We start from the raw sequence: 14,154 nt of genomic DNA on the forward strand, positions 1-14,154 counted from the left end.
CCATCGGATTTGAGCAAAGCCCGTCGGGGAAAAGTGTCCCCGAGAGCTACTTTCTCAGCAAGCTATCCGATCTGTCAAGATACCCCTGACAAGCCTCCTTTCATGAAGTTGTCCATCCATCCTCAAATTCACAATCATCAATGCTTCCTTCACAAATCTGTTCATTTACTTATTTTTTTATCCATCAATCCATTCATCCATCCATCCATCCATCCATCCATCCATCCATCCATCCATCCATTCATTCATTCATTCATTCATTCATTCATTCATTCATTCATTCATTCATTCATTCATTCATTCATTCATTCATTCATTCATTCATTCATTCATACAAGAAATTATACCATAGATACATCTGGCCCAAAAATGGCTCAAATTTATCCCTAAAACCTGTTTCTTAAAGATGGCGATCTCTCTCAGTGCTAAACTATGGAATTCGGGACCAAGATACGATGATGACCTTACCAAGAAATCTTTTGATTGAATTCGTCGATAGGTAAAAGCAAAAAAAAGATAAAGTGCGGTCTAAAAGATAAATTGTAGGATGTATTATATACCGAACGAAAACGATAAGTTTACAGTTTGGTCCATCTACTGATTTCATAGAGTTTCTTACCTTTGTGCATATAATATTTGTTTATGAAGGTTGTCGTCAATAAAATGCCTCTTTCTTTAGACAAATTGATCGTTTTTACTTGAACCTTTTTGCATTTTTCTCGTTAAAATATGTGTGCCGCGTCATGGAAATTGTCTCTTGAAACAAACATTTACTTGAAGTTGCTGATTCGCATCGTTGACATAATTGTGATTATTGTTGAGGGTAGCACACTGTAGATCAACTTTTTTAGTATGACATAAGCTTTCGGAGACAACAGTCTCCTTCATCAGATGTACTTGCAGAATGGACAAAGAAGCAAATTTAGGCCAAATGCATCGTGGGTAATGGACAATGTCTAAAGCATTACCCACGATGCATTTGGCCTAAATTTGCTTCTTTGTCCATTCTGCAAGTACATCTGATGAAGGAGACTGTTGTCTCCGAAAGCTTATGTCATACTAAAAAAGTTGATCTACAGTGTGCTACCCTCAACAATATTCACAAGATTTAGTCAAGATCAACACGGCTCTATTGAAACTTTATCATAATTGTGATTGACTCCCAGGAAATATTGGCTTAATATAAGCGGTGATTGACAAGTAATTGATAAACTTAATTTTCTTCGCAAGAATGACTTAGTTTTACTCCTAATACTTTTAAATCCCCAAAGGTCGAATCTTTGATCTCTGAAAACGCATCTCTAACTAATGAGCATTGCAATAAGACAAACAGCAACTGTAAAAGGTTTGATGTCTTTCCGGGTGTCACGTGACTTCATATGCAAATGACATACGCCGCCAAATTTCTTTTAACTTTAAAAAAGCGGGACAAAAGGCTCAATCGGCAGAAAATCTTTACCTTTTTTATGAAAGTGTAAACCTGATTTTCGCTGACAAAATACTCATAGACGACCAACAATGCAGTGCTCATGTCAAAATCACACAAAATTTATTTTCAACGGAAAATCAAAACGTCAAGCCTCTGTAATAGAATTCAACTGAAATGCCCATTCCAAAATAGAAGCCTCTCACATAAACGGAACAAATCAAACATCAAGAAATTGTCGTAAAATCAGAAATATATACACCATGTAAAATTCTATCTGTAACCTTATTAGGCATGCGTTAAATCATAAAAATCAGCGGAAACTCCCCTCCAAGCACAAGTGCGCACGTGCAGACCTTCAGTCTCGCGTTTAGGGAGTTAACCGGTTCAGACATACAAATGTCCATTGTATTCCCCAAATAACTTTCGTGCTCAAAAAATCTAACTTTGGACCTACAATCGTCATTTGGAAAGGTGTACGTATTTCATTTCTAGGACGAAATCCGTTCTTCAAATATATTTGCAAAAACGTGATACCCTATCCACGAAAGCCATTGTGATATGAAAATAAAATTTGGGGATATTTGTGAAAGGCCTTTACGAATATTTCAATACGAAGTGCAGTACTTGGGATATGTGTTTATTTGTCATCTTCTCTTTTGCCAAGAACATCAAATCCACCAACACCGAAGTCGGGCTTGGCTTTTTTACCGAGTACGTCAAACCCTCCAACGCCGAAATCAGGCTTGGCCTTCTTACCCAGCACATCGAACCCTCCAACACCGAAATCTGGCTTGGCTTTCTTTCCCAGGACGTCAAATCCGCCGACACCAAAGTCAGGTTTTGCCTTCTTACCGAGAACGTCGAAACCTCCCACGCCAAAGTCTGGCTTGGCTTTCTTGCCTAGCACATCAAAACCGCCGACACCGAAATCTGGCTTGGCCTTTTTGCCGAGGACGTCGAAACCCCCGACGCCGAAGTCTGGCTTGGCTTTCTTTCCTAGGACGTCAAATCCGCCAACTCCGAAATCGGGCTTAGCCTTTTTGCCGAGAACGTCGAAACCACCGACTCCGAAATCTGGCTTGGCCTTTTTACCGAGGACGTCGAACCCTCCGACGCCGAAATCTGGCTTGGCTTTCTTTCCGAGCACATCGAAACCGCCGACTCCGAAATCGGGCTTAGCTTTTTTGCCGAGAACGTCGAAACCGCCGACGCCGAAATCTGGCTTGGCTTTCTTACCGAGCACATCGAAACCGCCGACTCCAAAGTCTGGCTTGGCCTTTTTACCGAGAACGTCGAACCCTCCGACGCCGAAATCTGGCTTGGCCTTCTTACCGAGCACATCGAAACCGCCAACTCCGAAATCGGGCTTAGCTTTTTTGCCTAGTACGTCGAAACCGCCGACTCCAAAGTCTGGCTTGGCCTTTTTGCCGAGAACGTCGAAACCGCCGACACCAAAGTCGGGCTTAGCCTTCTTACCGAGCACATCGAAACCGCCGACTCCAAAGTCGGGCTTCGACCTTTTGTCGTCGTCGTTGAATCCCTTTCTTTTGCCGGTTCCTCGACAGTAAAAGCCAATAGGATCAAGTTGAAAGTCAAAACATGGTTGTGATCGTCGTTTGCTTATTTGATGTGGTTCTGATTCGAGTCTGTTCACATGGGTTTTCAATGAATCTGTTAGACTTCTTTTCTGTTATGTAAAAGAAAGAGACACAAAATGTGTTATTAGAGCAATGACATTGATACTTGAAAGATGGACTTACAGAAACTATTACATAGAACAGCCAAGCGAACTGAAGAGGAAACGCCGACACCGATCATCAGCGATCGTTTATTGACGGGAGTTATCCAGGGGGTGGAATATCCATCGGTTTATTTCTCAACAGCACCTCACAGATGAACGTCACCGTTTAACATGGCGGCATTTATTTATATTCATATACACGCTTAACTGAAAAAATCAAAGTTAAGAAAAGTTCACCAGAGACATACGAGAATTAATGCAACTTGTACATACAACATTTTCAACAGAATTTGAACTGGAATTTTAATGCATAATGATAGGTTCTGTTGTTCTGGTGTTGAATCTATGTCCAAATTTATGACCTTTTAATTTTATCTCCTTGTTATGCACATTATATGGCCTGACTATGATGGTAACATTGGAATGTGTTAATAGCCCAATGAAAATATCTTTTTTCCGTCTTACTTAGGACGTGCAGGCATAGAACTCATTTACTTTTACAAAAGAACAAATTTCTTAAGTGGTAACGTGGCGTCATCCGTCGATGTAACGAGCATATATTTGAATTTTACTGAACAACAACGGCATCTCATTTGCACGAACGAATTTCTGAAGTGGCGTCATCGTGTCATCGTTCTGTTGCGACTGGAACAGCCCGCATGCGCATTGACGGAAGTATTTGTGATCTTCTTAGCGACCTAACATTCGATTAAGGAAACTGGTTTCCAGCCAATCTAATACAAGAGAGGAATCGTTGGTTTTCGACTTTGGAACACGCAAAAAACATTTACGCCGTCAACCACTGTCCGTCCACAAGCACGCTATCTGCGTGTCAGCCATGTTCAAAAAGTAAACATGGCTGACACATCTCTTTCACCACGTATTAATGTATGCAAATTAGCGATGGGTAACTTCAATCGACCAATTTTTTTACAAATTGATGTCCTGATATATCCGACTTATGTTCACTGGCATATTCTGTAAGTCTGATAGTATTTGCAGCGTGGTAAGTACGCTAGCAACCGTTTCAGACTCGGACTCCGGGTTCGCTATGGAAGGAAACATAAAGAATTGCCTTTTCGGATTAAGGTATTCTGCGGTCTTCAAGCTGTGTAAACAAAGTCGTGAACACACTTTCCCATTTATATGCTCTGAGATCACTAACGACTTGGGGACATAAATTAAGCTTGCGATCAGCGAGCGACCTATCCATTTACTGAAACCTCATACTGTTTGTGCTCGCTTTTGGATTAAGTCTGGCATGCTCTTTTATGTCGATGTAATAATAAGAGAAAATTGAAAATAGGCTTCTGACTTTTCTGAGCTTGACAACCCTTTCACACTCGAAAGTCGATGCAAAATAACGTTTGTAAGAAAATCCTCAACAAAGAGTTCATTCTTATATCGTGGGATGGCAATGTATAGATGTGCAAATTGGTCGCCTCCAGACTCTTACTCTCGGGCAATTTTTAAGCGCAACAAAATGTTATACGGTGTCGCAAAGTACTTGGTCGTTGCGGTTATAACTTCGTGTTAATAAAGTAACCAACATTCTCCCGGCGAACGGCATTTCCAGGAAAGAAAGGGTTTATTTCAACGGGAATACCATACAATAGTTTCCAATACTTCATGGTCGCCATTTGTTGATCACTGACATGTGACACGTCCGAACCAATCAGAGCAAATAACTGTAAATTGTTTTCATTTACTGCAGTTGTTAGTATACATGTACAGCGCAAAGAGGGAACTTGTCTCAAAAAGAAATTAAAGTCTTAATGTAAATTAAATCTGAAATGTGAAGCTTCTAGTCAAAGCGGCAGTCCCAGCCTTCGGTTTTCGCATTAGTGCTTGACTAACTTGACTGATATTAGTCCCTTGTCCTCATTTGAAAGTTATGTACAATTAATCAGTCAGTTTAGGAATATAGAATATAAAAAGCGTTTTCCTTTAAGTTTACAACATACAATCAAAGTTTACAGGGTATTGCCACTGCTTTTCAGATGCACTGACGAGAGGTGGACATGCACGATCGTTTAAAGTGAATTTCGCCTTCTCGAGAACTTTTAATTTGCTTATCTCTGAGTTTTTGCCATACGTCAAGGACAGAAAGACGTCGCACTTCTGTAATCGCGTCTCCGCTTTTCTCGGTATTCAGCCGGTATGTAGAAATTAGCATGGTAAAATCAAATTGGGTAGGAGTAAGGTTAGAGAAGGTAAGGTCGAGTGGTAAGAAGCTGAACTAAAGATGGCGCTAGAGGTTACCGACATTGCCTCTTTTCAGCTTTATGATCACATCACCTCCGAGTCGATTAACAGCTCGCATTCAATTAATCGAAGTCACCCAAAGTGACCGAAGCTTAACTGGGATTTGAAACACATGATGTAGATTATTCTGATATAAACGTGCAGTCAACGAGAATATTTAATAGCTGGTAGGACAAGATTGGTCATTTCGCAGAATGTGGCAAATCAAATGCACTACGCCGAGTCAGTTTACAAGTTAGACGTTTGTTACGATGCTGTTACGGTCTAATATGAAGAATGTACGTACATAGTTCTAATACCTTTCTGGGAAATCTATTTTAAAAATAACAGGTAATGCCATTTTGGCATTTGAACATAATTCGTAATCTGAAAGATACTTTGTGGAAAAATAATCAACGAAATTTTAGGATTCTTTCAGTCGTTTCTAGGTAGGACAGCGATCGCTATGATTGACATATATGAAACAATCTCTGATTTCTAATTGCCCTTTTGCGACGAAGTTAGATCGGATGAAAGCAGATGATGCGATTTCCGGTGGTTTTTGCCTTATCAGAATTTCGCAACACTCCGCGTCACGGTGACGCCCATGATATAGCAACAAAAAGGGTCGATCAAAAAAAGCGGTCACTGCCTGGGACGCAGACGTTTATATCACTCGGGATTTGTGAACGAAAATTGTCTTACTCTAAGCAGCTTTGTAACGACAGACCATCAGGATGACATAAAGCGTCTGACATGGCTAATATTTCAAGGAAGGTGTATCGCACCTGATGTCTATATTGATTCCGAGAGACAGATCAGAGAGTGTCTGGAGGCGTGGTCTTCTCAACGAAACTAAAGAAAAGGGTAAATGCGCGCCAAGTCCAGCAGCGAAAGTTTCAACATTTTCTACATTGTCGGTAACTAATTAAATTTACTGGTTGTCCGTGGGCGTATCTGCCACGTGTTCGGACGATCCAACTTTGTTTGCCAGCCCGGGGGTGACCAGAACAGTTCGCTCGTGACGATACACGCTCGCCTTTGCTGCAAGCGATATTGATGTTAACGGTTCACGTCATTGAATAAATACCATCTAGCTTTGCCAGCCACTTAATGGGAGTCCATCGAAGAACTTTCACTGAGTATGAAACATTCACCATGTCAGTTGCCAGTGGCATTTTGTCTTCTTTGAATAAAACCGAGCCAGTATTGTTCTCTTGAAATTATTTCATTGGTGCTGGTGAAAATGGCAATGTCGACTTCAAATTATCTTTTTGTCGTCGTACATTATCATAATAGGTGAAATAGTGATGTTCTCGGAGTTGGTCTGTGACGTGGCAGCCTTGTTACCCGCCCAGAGTCTTCAACACATCGAAATTGAACGAAGCGACAATTTTACAGAATCTTTGCAGGTATGACTTGACGGGAAATCAATGTTAAAATGCTAGCTTTGGGCTATGATTGTGTCGACAAACGACGTCCGTCTAAAAGCATACATCTTCGATAGAAATATTTTTACAATCATCACTATGTTGAAATAATACAGACCGTCGGTCTTTTAGGATTTCGCTCAAGGCTTGCCCTGCAAAGAGGCTTATATTAAACTTCTTCGCCATTTCGATAGACAAAGTCTTGTATAAGTAACTGGAACTCTTCGCGGTACGGACGCGTTTCAGTCAAGAAGTAGATGTTGTCCTCTTCAAAGCTTTATCTGCGTGAGATAAATGAAATACTGCACCCAAAGTGAGGGCTTCAAATAAGAAATTTTACAAACATGATTTACATCGACGTCACGGTAGTTCACTGCGCGTCGACCGAGACCATACTCCCGCGCTCTGACTGATAAATGTAGCTACAGTGACGCGCCAGGAAAGCTCGGTTCAGATTGTTTAGCAAATTCTGGCGAGTGCTTCTGGCTTAGTTTTGTAACATTATATTGTCTTGCAGCATCAAATATTATGCGGTCTTGTTTGATCACTCGCCCGAGACCGTGTTGACACTGCCAGACTTTCAAAACGCGTCCAATATTTGGCCTGGAATCTCTCAATACTGTCGTATTTGTCTTCGTGACCTGTTGGTTTCGTAAGATCACGGTCGACGATGTTGCACGGATAATTGAAATTTCCACTTCGATTACAGAGACCGTACGCATTATCGTCCACTGACTGTGAACATTATAACAATGAAGATCAAAAGCATCGAGTGTTCTCAAATTTATTTAACTTGGCTCATATTTTCTGTTCGATCCCATTTCAGAAATTTACACATTTATGTCAGGATATAGTGGTGAGAGCTTTTCACTTAAAACTTTATTCTAGTCGAGCGCGTAAATGAGTGTGTGTGTGTGTGTGTGTGTGTATGTATGTATGTATGTATGTACGTATACTGTAAGTATAAGTAATTTGTGATACATATATTATATATATATATATATATATATATATATATATTCACACAAAGTACTTATATAATTATATCTGTAACTTAATGTTTCATGCATCTAGCAATCTTCAGACTAAAATTTTCCTTGGTGCATGAAACAAAAGTAACAGATATAATTACCTTTTACTTGAAGTTATTTATGTTATGATGATTATTAATGCTGCTTTTAGCATTCTAAGCACTGTAATTTGCCATGAGGACATCTATCTATCTATCTATCTATCTATCTATCTATCTATCTATCTATCTATCTATCTATCTATCTATCTATCTATCTATCTATCTAATATATATATGTATATATATATATATATATATATATATATATATATATATATATATATATATATATATATATAATATGTGTCTTGCATGTATACAGGTGTGTTTGTGTATGTATACGAAATATCAGATAGCTACACAAATTATTGAAATAACTGTTGTCGACATTCCAGTCGTATCTTGCCATTTAGCCAGTGTCAGTAATGTACAGTAAATCCTTTTCAGATTTTAAGAGCGTTGCCACATTTCTGTAGAGATTGCCTTAAAGTTTGGTTTGCTGTAAGACAGAAAAGTATTGACGCAAGTAATGGACATATTATGTGGAATTCAATGTACAAAACTTTTGTGTCTGTAGAAATGAGTGATTTAAATATTTTTGCTTATGACTCTTTCAGTAACACCATCGGTATTTCAAAAAGTTCAACAAGAATGGTTTACAGAATATTAATTAAAGACTTTGTGATGAAGTCAAATGCGATGGAAAGTTGGAATAGAGAATGTAATTTTCAATTCAAGGAAAAGGAAGTGTGGTTACTCGAAAAAAACGTTACACAAGAGTCTAAGCTTCACAGTTTTCACTGGAAATTTACTATCCGTAGATTACGTGTTAAGCTTTTTCATTGGAAAAAAATTGATTCTCCTTTATGTAAACGTTGCCAAGTATACGACACTTACAAGCATAGATTTTGGGAATGTACTGTCGCAAAAGATATATGGAGCTTTACGGAGAAAGTAATAAGTAAGATGTTACAAATGCCAGTTGAGTTAAAATTTGTAGATGTGATCAGGGGATATTATTTCAAATCAAAGAAATTGGAAAACATTGTAAATCTTATAATTATCATAGCAAAATGGTCTATACATAAATACCATGTCTGTAATCTTGAAGAGTCATTTCCTTCTGTAATTGTTATGAGAAACGAGTTGTATCAAAGAGCTCAAGCTCAGAAAATTGAAACCTTGCTTAAAGTTATGTGATTTTTTTTGGTCACACTATTGTAGTTTTCAGACATGTATACCCTTTACGAGAAAGAAAATAAAAATCAAAATGTAAAAAAAAAGAGTAATGTACAGTAAATGTGTTTGCCGTCTCTGTGGCTGTCAAAATTATCTTAATATTTGTTCATTTTTTTCAATGCAAATCAATATCCGTATTTACTCATTTTATCAATTATGGGCCAGGGTACATTCAGATGTTGATCGATGCATTAGAATTGTGTGTTTTGCTTGTACCTGCTGACGATTTAAGCGGAACATACTCAACGCTACGAGACAACACAGAAATATAATAATTAGACAAATATGAGAACTATGAAAGAGGCGATCTTAATTTCTTTCCCAGAGAGACATCTTGGTTATTTTAGATTAGTAGATCTGACAATAAGAGGCGTCTAGCGTAGCTGTATTGTTAAGTTTTTTACATCCTTTGGTCAACCCGAACATTTTCCATAACTATAGTCTCCAAATGCGTGATTGGACTGCAGATAATAGTGTTTAGCCATCGCAATGCATGACGGTGTTCGCTGTTAGTGTTTTTCTGTCACTGAAAGAGAGACAGAGAGAGACCGAGATAGAGACAGACAGACAGACAGACAGACAGACAGACAGGCAGACAGACTGACAGAGAGGTGGAGGGAGGGGGGAGGGGAAAGCATCTATCCAAAATAATTTAAATGGAATACACTGATAATAGGTTTCGCATCGACGCTTGGATGATCGCGCTCCATCTCTGCACTGACGTATTGCGGAGCATAGATCAACGGATTATAAGTCGTGCAAGCTGCTTTACTTTTCATGCAGGAAAGGCGCGGGTCCAGGGGTCAGCGTTTTCTTGAAAGATCAAATCACTCGTGGGGCAAATTTATGTGTGTACCTCTCCGTCGCTTAGTTTGAACAAACCACGTGTGATATGATACAGCTGTTTTGTACTCTATAAATCGGTAGAAATTTGTGGACAATAGGAATTTCACTCTTCATGTAAATGTTGATGTTAATGGGGTTCGGTATGTCTATTAGCGGTGTCCTGTTAATTTATTAGTGTGTTCAACTTATTCTGTGAATGCATTTTCACAGTGCAGTATATGCCGATAGAAATGTGCAAATCAACATTTTAAAAAAATAATAGCGCATATCGTTTGATGACTTTTGTTGTTTTTGAACTTTTTGTCGTTAAGGCATTCTTGGTTTTTTCGGTCAACGAGAGTAAAGACCTTACTTACAGAATACAGAATAAATGGGAGAAATTTGTAGTGGATTTATCTGCGGTTAAAGTGATTTATGAGATGGTACTTTTAGGATAAAGTAAATAGTCACGGTTGAGGAGCTATGCAGTGGTCGGCGGCAGAATCTCAAAGGGGAAACCGAATGTATGCTTTTCCTGTTTGACATTCGAGCTGACCTCAACTGGGTTAATTTTTAAAAAAACAGAGAAAAACGGAAATTATCAACTTCCATAAACTGAAAGTAAGTAATTTACAGATTACGCAGTAAAGTCTGTGGACTTCAGTGTAACAGTCGACCACAGTTTCGCTAAATTAATATTGATAATATTTTACTATTCCACAATATGAATTTATCTTTTTTTATGTCCGGAGACTCGCTTCACTATTGCTGCACATGACATTACAAGCAACCCTTTCTTGATAACATTGAACATGCTCACAGCTCAACGTCCGCATCCACTGACGGGGTGCGCGACTATGTCCATGTGGGGATAGCGATGTGATCCGTCGGTGCAAATACAGTCAGCACTTGGATATTCGCAGCAGGGGTCCACACTCCTAACTACAAAATCTTTGAAAAACGACAGAACGGGGTACTACACTCAAGGCAAAGACGGTAAAAAAATGACAGATGGTCCGACTCTCAAACTTTTTCGATACTTTTCAGATTTACCACTCGTTCGGGCTCAATCTGAAGCTCTTGTAGTAAATAAACCTTTTTACCGTCGTTTTGTTTGTGAAAATTACGAATTTGCTATCCCGCCACAGAGTTAACACAGGGTTGGCAGCCATTTTGAAATTCAAATATTGATATATTTGAGGTAATTACTTTCCAGAGCACCGAAGGTTGTACGGTGACCCACAATTTTTATTCTTCATCATGAAAGAGAATGGTTCACAGTTTCTGTTAGGATAGTTGGAGTAAAAGTTGAAACACTATCAATTTGTGGCACATAAGCTTACCATCTTAACCATGGCGTAAAGAAAATCCAAACGAAATATTTGGCATTTGCCGGATGAAACATACCATAGATCATTTTAGCATCATTAAAGATACTACTCGTCGTCTCTGCTCAAATTTATCACTATCAAATACATGTTAATGCTTTAACGAGAGAGCAAAATAATTCAGATTACTTAATACTCCGTAGAATTGTCGGTCTTCAAATTCCACGTGTCATACCCGTGTCTCTAGCCAGGATACGCGTGTACGTTGTCAAGGAACGATGACAAACACTCCAGAAGAATGTTTCCGAGACATTACAACGGCAGCGCTAGCTAGCTGTTGCTATGATACGCACAGAATTGTTTACCCTAAACGCGTTGTTTACTTAATTTTTGCCTTTTGCGCATTGAGGTTGTTTTTGTGCAGTGTGAATATGTTAATTTCATCTTTTTTTAAACTGGGATTGTGATTGGCCTTCGCTGCTTTATTCGGTATAGCAATAACTTCCAAGTCAAGTAAAAAAATCTCAATAATAGAAACTGCCCAATGCAAGTCATTCTTGACACAGGCAAACTTCTTTCAGCATAGTATATTTTGGCTCTACAAAGAAACGTTCAATCTTAAATTTATCGTGGATAAATGAAAGTAGCTTTGTATCTAGACTCTGAAAAACTATGCCATCTGATAATCGAATTTGTTTTCATGAGATGGAAAACATTCTTTGTAGGATAGTACGTAAGGTCAGCAAAGGCTGATAAATTGTCTAACGCTACAAAGATCATTTAATTGAAACAGTCAAATATAAAGCCAATATTCGCACCTATACAATTAGCTTGCCGAGTAAAGGTACAATCAACTGTAAATGGAAAGTAAACCTTCTCCCTGTAACTTGGGGGCCCGGACAAGTTGGACAATGGAACGGAAGTGACGAGTTCCGTGGGAGGAGCGAGCGACGGGCATTGGTTTTGAAATTGGCTTGGAAATGGAGTATGAAAATTAATCCGTAATGACAAGTTTGAACATGACGGAAGATCACATGGTGAGAAAAATAGGTTGGCGCATAATTATCAGCTCATTTTCCCTAGGTTGATGTCGCACCGCACACTCCCACAAATTCTGGTCGAATACTGCTTTATATCGAAATTTACTAGCAATAGAGGGTTTTAAATCGTTGGTAAACGGGAGTTATACAGTGGATATATATTTTTTGGAACGGATATTAGTTCTTTGCATGTTTTGATGAAATTCGCGAGTTTTAGTCACGTATTGTAGGCGACAACAGTTACAAACAATCTTAATTTTGCCCGATTTGTCTTAAACTTGTCTTTAAAAACATCTCCAATTCAAAGTCTATTAGTATTCATAGATGACACTCGAGACTGAAGGTTAAGTGACGAAATATCACATAACATCACGTAATTTGAAAAACACACAGAATTTTTTTTCTCCGCAAAGATGACACTCTTCGGACACGACGTCGACGGAGGCAATATTCACCAAGGCTTTTGAGTTACACAAAGCTGATAATTGACAGCATTGTGAGCAGTACATGTCCCACCTAAGTATTCTATTCAAGCAACGGGGTTATTTATGACAAACATCTTAAAATTTTGTAGAACGGATTTGTTAAAAGGAAAGCACTATATTGTTTTTAAACACCAACGTTGACATTCTATTTGGTTTGGCACGCTCGAAATGAAAGGGGTTAAAATTTTATTAGAAGAATTAACAAACTGTTGCTGGGGGACTGAAAATTGCCCTTCCGTGATCAAGCTTTCTTCAAGGCGTAATTGCGAGTAATTGAAGGAGCAAAAAGTCTAATATTCTGCCATGACTTGCACATAAAAATCAAGAACGCGCTCTTTGCTAGCCATACACATCCACCTGACGCGTCTGTGGTTTCAATCGACGCGCAGAGTACAGAGCGCTCTCGAGGTCGTCGACACCGGCGCGCATTTCAGCCACTTATACTTTCACCCACTTGATGCTAACTGCTGTTAACTTACCGGCCCCCATCCTGCCTTCACCTGACTCAAACTACGCACCGTCACTCACCGCTCTCAAGCACATTATGCGTTGATAAATTGACGGCTATAAACGACAGTTGCCTGCACTTACCGTACTTTTCAAGTGTATTTGGTCTTCCGAGTAGAAAACATGTGTAAATCACGCGAATACAGTACGCGATATATTTTACTCAACTATTTAGCTGTCATACGCCCATCATCTTGCCTACCGCAGATTAAAATACATACCCTTTCTTATGGAACGATACAAAAGACTCTAAAAATTTCTAAGCATCTTGTCAATTTCATCCGGACTTTCGCGGCAAAAGGAAATGTGTTTTATTTATTTTTTTGAATTTGTGCTTTCACTGGGTCTTTGTCGTTTATTGAAAAGGCAGATTCAATTCCTGCTTATCCTTCAAATCTTTCATCTTTACTGCAGTACACAATATGATCTAGTTCACTTTTCAGAGCAGACGACCGCTGACGGCCCGCTCCTAAAAGCGCGGCAAGCTTGATAAAGTAACTTTTCACAGACGGGGTGGCTTTTCCTTCTACTTTAACGAGTATTTAAACGCTCTGCGTATGCTACACCCAATAAAGCATTTCACAAGGGGGACATTTTATTTATAAGATATCTCCGTCACTCGAACTTTTTGTCCCTCATGGACGAACGCCTACATTCTGCTTAAATCTGTGCAATGACATCAACCAAATCGCCACGACGAAACAGCCAATGCTATTGCTGCTCATACATCACGTGACGAGTTTTCCGTTATCTTCGGATGTCCTCGACATTGGCACCAACATCTGCGTCGGCCATCATTTTTTTTTCAAACGCA

The 14,154-nt window shown here is 39.1% G+C and overlaps 1 protein-coding gene across 4 annotated transcripts in view; it reads right to left on the reverse strand.

The window, feature by feature from the left end:
- Positions 1–1,519: 1,519 nt before the first annotated feature.
- LOC139136693 (uncharacterized) overlaps positions 1,520–14,154 on the reverse strand; it is a 46,109-nt gene continuing 33,474 nt past the window's right edge. For all 4 annotated transcript variants that reach the window (XM_070704481.1, XM_070704484.1, XM_070704482.1 and 1 more), the window contains exon 3: positions 1,520–3,116. In XM_070704481.1, coding sequence (XP_070560582.1) covers positions 2,067–3,116 — 1,050 coding nt within the window. In that variant the 3' untranslated portion in view covers positions 1,520–2,066. The remainder of the gene's footprint in view (positions 3,117–14,154) is intronic.

The sequence above is a fragment of the Ptychodera flava genome, chromosome 7 (genome assembly GCF_041260155.1).
Source record: "Ptychodera flava strain L36383 chromosome 7, AS_Pfla_20210202, whole genome shotgun sequence".
In the NCBI taxonomy this organism is placed as follows: Eukaryota; Metazoa; Hemichordata; class Enteropneusta; family Ptychoderidae; genus Ptychodera; species Ptychodera flava.